Source organism: Astatotilapia calliptera, chromosome 22, assembly GCF_900246225.1.
Source record: "Astatotilapia calliptera chromosome 22, fAstCal1.2, whole genome shotgun sequence".
Classification (NCBI taxonomy): domain Eukaryota; kingdom Metazoa; phylum Chordata; class Actinopteri; order Cichliformes; family Cichlidae; genus Astatotilapia; species Astatotilapia calliptera.
The window spans coordinates 22,657,309-22,668,565 of record NC_039322.1 but is presented as its reverse complement, the minus strand read 5'-3'; the positions used below and the strand labels follow the sequence as shown (position 1 = coordinate 22,668,565).

General features: G+C 42.1%; 1 protein-coding gene across 2 annotated transcripts; it reads left to right on the top strand.

Moving 5' to 3' along the window:
• The first annotated feature begins 6,517 nt into the window (after window positions 1–6,517).
• LOC113014706 (zinc finger MYM-type protein 5-like) lies at window positions 6,518–8,993 on the top strand. 2 transcript variants are annotated; one of them, XM_026156401.1, is made up of 3 exons: window positions 6,518–6,854; window positions 7,635–7,784; window positions 8,533–8,993. In XM_026156401.1, exons 1-3 carry the CDS (start codon window positions 6,770–6,772, stop codon window positions 8,541–8,543), a joined length of 246 nt encoding a protein of 81 aa, XP_026012186.1. In that variant the 5' UTR covers window positions 6,518–6,769; the 3' UTR covers window positions 8,544–8,993. The 2 variants fall into 2 exon arrangements, with proteins under 2 accessions (XP_026012186.1, XP_026012185.1); XM_026156400.1 differs by lacking the exon at window positions 8,533–8,993 and having other exon boundaries at window positions 7,635–8,278.
• The last annotated feature ends 2,264 nt before the right edge of the window (window positions 8,994–11,257 follow it).

Below are 11,257 nucleotides of genomic sequence, written 5' to 3'. Positions count from 1 at the left end.
ACTCTCTGCCAATGCTTTGATTGGAATGTTTCCGTTTTTATTTCTTTTTCCCTCTCTCTCTCTCTTGCTCTTTGGTTTATTTGCTTCTCTTTTCTATCACTATGTCGATCACCTGTTTCCCTATCCATCCACAAGCTACACTGTCTAATTATACATGCTTGCGCTGCACGATCACGCACACACATGCGTTTAAAGGCAACACATTTACAACAGCCACACAGCACACACAGATATAGGACACATGCACACATTTGCTCATATTAGTTATTATGCACACACATAGTCAGACCTATGGAGCTTCTTGCCACGCATTTTCTTCTCTTTACTCACAAAAAAAAAAAAAAAAAAAAAAAAAGTGTTTCCATTTTCCTCACCCGTCTAAGCGAGACACACAGCGTACATCATTAGCCACAAACACACAACTATGGGCATGCTAAGATTTGTCACATGGAATGTGCATGGAGCTGGCTCTAGGGAAAAAAGGTTAAAAATACTTAACCAACTTAAAAAATTACAGACAGACGTTGTTTTATTACAAGAAACCCACATGCCTGTCACAGGTTTGAATAAACTTAAAACACTTGAGTTTCCTAATGTGTTCTCAGCCTGTTATAATTCTAGACAAAGAGGAATAGCAATTCTAATACATAAAAATATTAATTTCACAGTACTCGATACAGTTATAGATCCAGAGGGCAGATTCCTAATCGTCAAACTATCTATACTTAACCAAAAGCTAGGTATTGTAAGTATATATGGTCCAAATGTTGATGACCCCTCATTCTTCCACGTTTTTTTTAGTACACTCTCCGAACACCTAGATTGCACAATTGTTCTTGGGGGAGACCTCAACCTGGGACTAAATGAAGACATGGATAGGCTCAATACAGCAGGAACTCAGCGTAACTGGCAGTCCACAAATATAATCAAACAGTATATGAGCGACTTTGGTCTTTGCGATACATGGCGCTCCCTTCACCCAACAGTAAGGAATATTCTTTCTTCTCACATGTCCATCACTCCTACTTTCGTCTGGATTATTTTCTGGTCAACAGCTCACTGCTGAGTAACATTATAGACACTGAGATTCATCCTATAGCTGTCAACGATCATGCTCCTGTATCTTTAACACTAATACAGATGAATAATACTACACCAAGAAATAACTGGAGATTTAATACATCACTGCTCAAAGACGAAGAGTTTATCAAATACTTTAAAAAAGAATGGACTCTATATTTAGGCTTTAATGACATTCCTGGAACATCAGCATCTGTCCTCTGGGAAGCAGGGAAAGCCGTGATGAGAGGTAAAATAATCTCTTTCTCATCACATAAGAAGAAAGAAGAAAACAAAACAATTCAGGAACTAGAGAAAAACATCAAATCCTTAGAAAAAGCCTATGTGTCACACCAAGATCAAGAAATATTAAACAAAATACGCAAGACAAAACTAGAATTAAATGAAATTATTAATAAAAAGACAATTCTTAGTACAAAGACTTCGCCTGCAAAATTATGCACGGTAACAAATCCGGACAATTTCTTGCTAACCAGTTAAAAATCAATAAAGAAAAAACAATTATATGTGCTGTTAAAGATTTATCTGGGAATACAATATATGATCCTAAAAAAATAAACAAAATTTTTAGGGATTTCTATGAAACTTTATATACACCACAAATAAACCCATCTAAAAACGAATTTCTCGACAACATAACTCTTCCAAAATTATTAGACACCCAAGCAATGGCACTGGATTCGCCACTGACGCCAGGTGAACTCCAGGAAGCCCTGATAAGTATGCCCAATAATAAGGCTCCAGGTCCAGACGGTTTTCCAACAGATTTTTACAAAGAATTCTGGACAATTCTGGCACCAGTTTTTCACAGGATGTTGCAGGAAATCAAAGAAAATGGTAGACTACCACCAAATATGAACTCTGCAAATATCAGTCTCTTACAAAAATCAGGCAAAGACCCTGTATTTCCTTCAAGCTATCGTCCAATATCCCTTATTAATGTAGACCTTAAAATAATCTGCAAAGCTCTCTCAAAGAGATTAGAGAAAATAACCCCCCTTTTAATTCATCCTGACCAAACTGGTTTTATAAAAGGTCAGCACTCATCAACAAATACACGTAGATTACTTAATTTAATAGAATACTCATGCAGTAAAAACATCGAAACCATAATATTTTCTTTAGATGCAGAAAAAGCATTTGACAGAGTTAACTGGAAATTTCTATTTGCAACTTTACATAAATTTGGTTTTGGACCCTCTTTCATAAACTGGTTAAAAATATTATATAACTCCCCAACAGCTTGTGTCAGAACAAATGACCAAACATCCTCCCGCTTCTCTCTTCTGAGGGGCACCAGACAGGGATGCCCACTCTCCCCTTCACTGTTTGCAATTTTTATTGAGCCACTAGCAGCAGCAATTAGACAGGCTACAGCAATTAAGGGCATAAAATGTAAGAATATAGAACATAAAATCAGCCTTTATGCAGATGATGTGTTACTTTTTCTCCAAAACTCACAAACCAATATCTCTGGGGTAATTGCATTGATAAATTCCTTCTCAAGTGTCTCAGATTATTCAATTAACTGGTCGAAATCAACAGTTCTTCCGATTAATAATTCTTCTCCTTCCCCACTGCAATGTGGAAATATAAAATAATTAGGTATTAATGTCTCTCCTAAACTTTCAGAATTAACTAAATTTAACCACATCCCACTTTTAAAGACAGTAGAAGGCGACCTGGCTAGATGGAAATCTTTACCCATATCACTCATTAGAAGGGTCGTTGCTATAAATATGATGGTCTTACCAAAAATAAACTATTTATTTTCAATGATCCCAAATAAGCCATCACAAGATTGGTTCAGATCTCTAGACTCGTATATTTCTAAATTCCTTTGGAAAGATAAACCCCCACGTATCAGCTTAAAAGTACTACAAAAGACCAAGGATAAAGGAGGATTAGATCTGCCTAACTTTAATCACTATTTTTTAGCCAACAGGCTTCAGTTCATCTCTAGATGGTTTAAACACACCCTCTTAGATGAACCTTGGATAGATGTAGAACAGGCACTATGTAATAACCTAGAAATTTCAGACCTACCATTTATCAGCTCAAACATCAAATGACATGAATGCTTTAAAAGCATCAATATTAGCTCTTCTCTGACAGCATGGTGGGAGTTTCTAAAAATGACAGAGTCTTCATTAATCCCATGCAAACGTACACCTATCTGAAATAACCCTGACATATTACAAAACAATAATATGATAAACTTTCCAGATTGGAGTTGCAAAGGAATTAAATACTTGGAACATATGTGGGAAGGAACAGACTTTATTTCGTTTGACAGACTAGTTACACAATATGGGATCAACAAGAAACGATTTTTGGAATATCAACAAATTAAATCCATAGTAAAAAAGAAATTTAATCCCAGTGAAGCTGAATTACAAACACCACAAAGTGTGGTACAATTTTACAGAACACTTTCTAAAATAGATGAATCAATATCCCTTCCTATTGCAAAATGGGAAGCAGATTTATCAATCAACTTAGACCCAATCCTTTGGTCTCAGATATGCTTAAAAACCTTTCAATGGATCAGAAATCCCAGTTTGCAATTAATACAATACAAAATATTACATAGAGTGCACTATACTGGTCATAGGATGTTCAAGATGGGCTTTACATCTTCCAACAACTGCTCGCACTGCACAGCAAATACACCGGACAATTACATCCGCGCTCTTTGGTTCTGTCCACCAGTTCAGAAATTTTGGCGTGAGATATGTGAAGACTTATCAAAGTGTCTGAAATGTAACAGCCTCCCCTTTAGTATGCTTGCTGGGCAACTTGGATGAGGTCACTGCAGAAATAAACACAGCCCAAGTTGTTTTTACGGCCCTATGCATTGCCAAGAAAATGGTCCTCATTAACTGGAAAAATAAAAATAATCTTAATTCTAACCAATATAGAAACCATCTAATAGATCACATTAGTCTCTATACAACCTCTGCCATCACATTTGATCAATCCCTTTGGGCTCCTTTGATCGGCTTCATCACCTAGTGGGGGTGGGGGGTCATGGTTTGGTCCTGCCTTCGCTATTGTGGTTGATATGGGGGTAGGGACGGCCTTAGGGCGTCTGGGGAGTCCCTAGGGACGTTTCCCTAGAGGGCCTAACCTGGGGGATGTGGCCATGACCTGGTTAGGAGCTCTGGGGCTCTTAGATGGTGTTTTCCTTGTGGCTGCGTACAGCGGAGATGGGGGAGGGTCTGTGCTGGCGGACGTTGGTTACTGGCCTGGTAGCCTGGCTGCCCCTGGGAGGGTCCGGGACGGGCGTGGAGGCTTAGGAGTCTGGGGGTGCTCCGTCCCCCGGTCTGGGGTGCTGGCCAGGCCTTGGGGGCTTGGGTCCTGGCTGTTGTGTCGCCGGAGCAGTGGGCGGGTGGGTGCAGGGGGGCTCAGCCCCAGTGCAGGGGACCTCTGGTGCATCGGCCCAACTAGGGGGCTCTCTAACTGGTGGGGAGGTTGTTATATCTTTGCAGGTGGTCTCCTCACTACAGGAGCTCACTCTGCAGGTGGGGGGAGAGATATAGGAGAGGTGGAGAATGAACTCAACCTGGGTGTCTATTGTCTTGTGTAGTTTGGGAGATGATTGGATGATGGGGTGGGTGCAGTTTTCTCTGTGGTGGGCTGCCCCGGACTCTGTGGGGCTGGGCGTTGCTGCGGGCCCCGGTCCGGATGGGCCTGGGCCCCCTTGCCCTGGTGGGTTCCAGAGTGTGGGGGGTGCCTACTGGGGTCAGCGGGGGAGCTGGCCCCAGGGAGGGGCCGCTTGCCCCTCCCTTTCTTCCCTCCCCATCTTCAGCTGCATCCCTATTCCCGCTCTACCACACCCACCCACACACACAGGGCTTGGGGTGCAGGTATGTCATCAGGGTGCAGGGGAGGCACTCCCCTCTGTCCCCATCTGGCCGCCTGTGCCTCAATTTGATTCTGCAACCTAGACATCCACATTACTCACACTCTCACATAACACATACATATAGGGCCTTGGGGGTGGGCATGTTTTACAGCATCCAGAGGATGGTCGGTGTATTCCAACCCACCTCTGGCGCTGGTGCCCTACCTTCAATTTTAAATGCATTTAGACACTAAGGGTTTTCGGGAATAGCCATGCTGCTCTCTGAGAGTAAGCTAGTACCATGCTCTCCTGAGTTTTAAATGGACTTTAGAACAGCACCCAGCAACACTACATATGAGCGGGCGTAGGGAGGTTTGAGGTCTTCACTCACCACGGTTCTGTTAGCCGTCAGACTGGGGTCTGGGATGCGGGGCCTCCCTGCTACTGCAGATAAGGAGGTGGTCCGCTTGCCTCCACCCCAGAGAGAAGGGTTCCATCTCCTGGGTCTAGGTGCGGCTTGCCCCTCTGAGGGTGGGGTTACCTGGACCTGGGATATAGAGTATGTTTGGGGAGTACGACTGTCTGTGCAGTGTCTATTTGTGTCTGTCTACACGTTGGGTGAGTGCCGAGTATTTGGTTGTGCATATGGGGTGGGAATGCACATCTGTGTCTGCGTGTGCCTGTTCGTCTGTGTCTATATGTCAGGTTGGGTCTTAGACTCAAGCTCTCTGGGAACATCTCAGGCCCTCTAAAGTACGGAGGCCTATCTCCCCTCACCACACTCCCTGCCGGTGGCTGATGCCCTCAGACGTTGGTGTGTTGGTGGTCCTTGTCGTCTGGGGCTGGGCGCTCATGTATGTACCGGCTCACTCCTGGTGGCCGTTTGGCGGGGCCGGGCACCTGTGGCCCGGCTGGGATTCTTTCGGGGGGTGGGATGCCCTCAGGCTTCTGGGCCTGAAGCTCGGTCCTCTCTGGCACAGCTGGCTGCCGGCAGAGCCCGCGGGCACACCACTGCAACCCCCTCTGGCCTCTGCTCCGTAGCTGCGGGGTGACCTCTCCTTTGGGGCTCTACTCAGCTCTTCCCAGGAGGGTGGCACGGTCCCCCCCCCCCCTTTGGTGGTCCTCCTCAGGTCCTTGTACTCTGGGGCCTCTGGATATCTGGGGCCTGGATCTCCTCCATACCTGCTTCATACCCTGGTGGACGGGGCTATGGCTCCCCACACTCCCTAGCAGATCGTTACATGGAGAAACCTTTGGAATACAAGCATGCTGATCCACACAGGTATGCACACAGGTGTACACACGGGTGTTCACAGACACGGACTACACCTTTCTTGGCTGCTGCCTCAAAGCACATTGTGTGCTGTCTATCTTGCGTGCTGCACAATATCGTTTTTTATTTAGTATCTACTGTTATCTACTGCTAGCTAGTTTATTGTGATGGTGCTGTTTTTTTATTATGTTGCTCTTTGTTGTTTGCTTTGTCTTCTGTTTTTTTTCTCCATACAGGTGATCCAGGTGTTTTGTTTGTTTTTTTTTTTTTTTGTTTTTTCTTTCTTCCCCCCCAGTGCCGTAGCTCCACAAACGCACATAACGCACACTGCGTAGGGCACCAAATGGCCGGTAGGGCACCAAAAAAATCAGGGTCGTAAAAAAAAAAAGTAAACCATATTAATACTATAAATATCATATGCATTAATATGGTTAAACAATACAAAAGCAACATAAAACAATTTTCCCGAGAAAAGGGGTGAATCTGCTTTGTGCCCTGTCTCCAGTCTCCTCCTGGTGCCCCCCCACTCCCAGTGGTCTGTTCTATAATTGGTAAACACCTGTTTGAACATGGCCTCGAAACGGCAACAGGAGTCGGGAGCGGAGAAAAGAAAGAAGAAGAGGAAGCGTGATGAAACTCAGGCGTCGCTTGCCGGTAAGGCAATGTTTAAATAATAATAATAAAAAAAGTTCATTATTGTAGCCCTTGCTTGCACGCTCATGTCCATCAACTCTGTGATAGCTCCTGTTAGCAGTGTTCATACTGTGTTAACAAATGTTGCAAATGATTGATGTTGGGTAGTTTGTTTACGTTGTGGATATGAATATAGAATGGACTACTAAAAGCAACTCATCATGGTCACTCAATTGACGGTTTTCAGATAACGTTAGCAATCGTGACTCACGATTGCTAACGTTATCGTGATTCGTGAGACTAGCATTTCCCTCCTCAGGTTGCTAGCTGGCTAACGTCATGCATGCTACTGATTAACCTTAACTTTGGGATAGGTCAGTGATGCAGTCAAGTATTATTATCAGATTAGACAAGATTACTTTGTATGTTGCTGCATTTCAGGATATCTATAAAGACGCATATCTTATTTATGCCATTGACGTCTGAACACATAAATAGTTCTCGTCTTTCTTTAGGTTCATAGATCAAGGGCGACATCTGTTGGTGAAACTGTAATATGAAACCTATATCTTCCAGTAATATAGATTTCCTACTTGCGCATTTATATCAAATTATGTACAGCATGTTTATATTGCCATTTGCCATTATGAAAATCTATACATGTAAAATATAGTTAGTAATTTTTAAATGTACCAGTGACTTACTTAATTTATTAGTCTTATAATGCAATCTTTCGTAGGCCTACTGTAGATTCAAAATTGTATTTCTGTAAAATCCCTGAATATTTTCTCTTGTATGCAGGGTCAATGCTTAAATATGTTCAAGGAGGATCTCAAGGACAGGATGAACCATCCAGTAGTAGTGCCATCCCTGGACATCAACCACCAGCCATTGTAGACCCTGCAACAATCCCTAGACAAGAAGAACAAGAACCATCAACCACCAGTTCAGGTACAGTTCCATACACAAGTACCACTGAGAGTCCTGTCACTGAGAGACTATCAGAAAGTGACACTGTGGAGACATGTGTGCCCCCTTCAACCGATCCTGCTCTTTGGCCAGCTCACATTGTAGATGCTGATCGTGTTGAAATTGTGCGGAGAGGTCCTTTTAATGTCAGCTCTGATTTTAATTTTCCAAAGGGGCCTGATGGAAGAGCATTTCACACTAGCCTTAAGTTCAAAATTCTTCCCAATGGAGAAAAGGTTCACCGGAGCTTCAAAGTGTAACTGCTGTCCGGAGTCAGACAAAAGAAGTGAGGGATGCTCTCCTGGAGGCCAGAGAAGCTGTAAGTGATGCAGTCGCAAAGGTGGAGGCTCAAGTGCTTGCTGAGGAAGTAGCCTCATTTCGATTTTTGATTTGCTCCATCGTGTGGTGTGAACTTCTTACAATCACAAACCAGGTGAACAAGTTACTACAGTCCAGCTCCATGCAGCTCGATGTTGCTGTCAGGCTCACTGACACTGCCAAAAGTAACCTCTTTAAATACAGACAGTCTGGGTTTGATGAGGCTGTGTCAGCTGCCAAAGAACTCTGTGAGGCCCTGAACATAGAACCACAGTTGAAGGAGAAAAGGCTCAGGAGCACAAAAAGGCAGTTTGCATATGAAGCTGTTGATGAGCCCCTCCATGATGCCCTTAAAAAGCTTGAGGTCACATTTTTCAATTGTGTTGTGGACTCTGCTTTAATCTCCCTACAGGAGAGGTTTGAGACCATGAATCAAGTGAAGGAGAAATATGGAGTGCTGCTTGATTTCAGCAAGGTGAATGGGATGTCCAAGGAGGATTTAAAAAAACACTGCACTGAAGTACAGAAGACACTGACAGATAAGGGAGTAGCTGACATTGATGGACCTGAGATGATGCAGGAAATCATCAACCTTCCTCAGCTGCCACCACAGACGTCTGCTTTGGAAATGCTGTCATTTTTACATGACAATCAGCTTCAAGAGGTATATCCCAATCTGTGGATTGCTCTGCGTATTGCACTGACCCTGCCTGTCACAGTTGCCTCTGCTGAGCGAAGCTTTTCAAAGCTCAAACTCATTAAAACGTACCTGCGTTCATCAATGGGGCAGGAACGTTTAAGTGGTCTGGCTGTTATCAGCATCAATGGTGACGTGGCTCAGAAGCTATCATATGATGACCTTATAGCTGATTTTGCAACCAGAAAATGCAGGCGTGTGCCTCTCTAGGCCCTAGAGAGGCACACCACGCCTGCATTTTCTGGTTGTCAGAGTATACCCTAGAGTCTAGGGCATACTCTGACAACGAATTGTAAAAATGTTTAACATAGTTACTTAAGGAATGTGGCTTTTGTGTTCAAATTCTTATTTTTCTTATTTAAGTTTCTTATTTAAATTCTATTGTGAAACTATTTGTAAATATATTAATAATAATACTATTATATTATATATATTATTTTTTTATAAAAAAAATTACACATTATTGCCAGGCTCTTTGTTCTTGTTCCAATGTTCAATTTTTGTTTCAGTATTTATTTGTAACAGTATTTTTAACCTCCTTTAACCTTATTTATTTGTTTAACTGTCATGTTTGTTGTTATTTAATTAAACAAATTCCACTGAGAAATTCAAAAGTATTAATGTTTTTTTTTTTTTTTTCAGTGGTGGGGGGGGGGCACCATAAAGCATTTGTGCTTAGGGCACCCAAATGGCTAGCAATGGCCCTGTTCCCCCCTTCTCACTGTCTCTTCTCTCCTCTGGTTTTCTTTCTCTCCCTCTCTTTCTTTCATTCTTTTTCCCTGTCCTATCCCCCAGTCATGTCTGTCCCGTTTGTAGCAACTGAAAATAATTATAATAAAGGTCAATCAAATGGACCAATATGGCAAGGCCATGATGATCCACTTGGTAAAATAAATCCGCTTGGCATCTTTCTTGGCCTTAAGACAACAATTCTGATGGCTAAAGATCCAAACGGGACACAGAAAAAAAAAAAAAAAAAAAAAAAGATGAGACGGTGTTAAATTATATGGAAAATAGGCAACAAATAAAGATAGCACTCAGTCCTCTCTTGAAGATAAGAAGCAGTGCTAAGCTGTGGAGAGCCTGCCTGATATTGATGTTGTAAACCTCAACATCTGGCAATAAACCCATTCTGATTCTGATTCTGATTCTGATATAAGTATCCATAAGTTCAGGCTTCATATGTGCGAGCTCTGTTAAGGCAGATTAAAATGAACTAGCTCATGTTCAAAGTTCACAATTTATACAGCACATCTGGAAAGTATGCACAGTGAGTCACTTGTTCCATATGTTACAGTCTTATTCTAAACTGGATTAAATTTATTTTCACCTCAAAATTCTACACACATGACTCTGTAATGACAAAGCGATTAGAGTTTGCTTGAAATGCTTGCAATTTTTGTTTTTTAAATAAAAAAAACACCAAAAATATAACATGTACATAAGTATTCAGATACTTTGATATGACACTCAAAGTTAAGCTCAGGTGCATCCAGTTTCCACTGATCATCTGTGAGATGTTTCTCCAAGGCACAGATCTGGACAAGGGTACAGAAAAATTTCAGAAGCTTCGAAGGTCGCATTGAGCACAGTGGTCTCCATCATCCGTAAATGAAAGAAGTTTGAAACCAACAGGGCTCTTTTCACATACAGACTCTTAGTCTGTAATTAAGAGTCTTTAGTTAGGGAGTTGACCAAGAACATAATGGTCACTCTGACAGTGCTCCAAGATTGTTTTGTGGAGAGAAGAGAACTTTCTAGAAGGACAAGCATTTCCTCAGCACTGCACCAATCAGAGTGGCAAGATGGAAGCAAGTCATCAGATTAAGGCACATCTTCCAATAGGACCCTAAACACAGCCAATATACCAAAGGTAAGACATTGGGACCACTCTATGAATGTCCTTGAGTGGCCCAGGTGGAGCCCAGAGATATAAAAATGGCTGTGCACCAATGTTCTCCATCCAACCTGATGGAGGTTTAGGAGGATTTGTAAGGAGGAATGGGAGAAACTGCCCAATAATAGGGCTACCAAGCCTGTAGCATCACATTAAAAAAAGACTTGTAATTGCAGAGAAAAGTAATGAAAAAGGCTGTAAATAGTCATGTAGATTATATAGTTTTTTTCTTCATTTTTGATACATTTTCAAAGATTTCATGTGAACTTTTTCACTTTGGGGTTATTTTGTGTGGAACATTGAGGTGAAAGTAAATAACATAGCCAAATGTGGAACTAGTTAAGTGTTGTGAATCCTTTTCAGATTATCTATACATCTTCATTGTGATTCTAGATCAACATGATGACCAATTTTGTGTATCAACTAGTGCCTCTGTCTTACAACCAGACATAGAAATGCATGGTAGCTGTAAGTGATGGCAAAGCAGCAACAGTAGAGCTTTTGCATTTTTTGTTACAGATTGACAGGAACTGCTCATCAGCC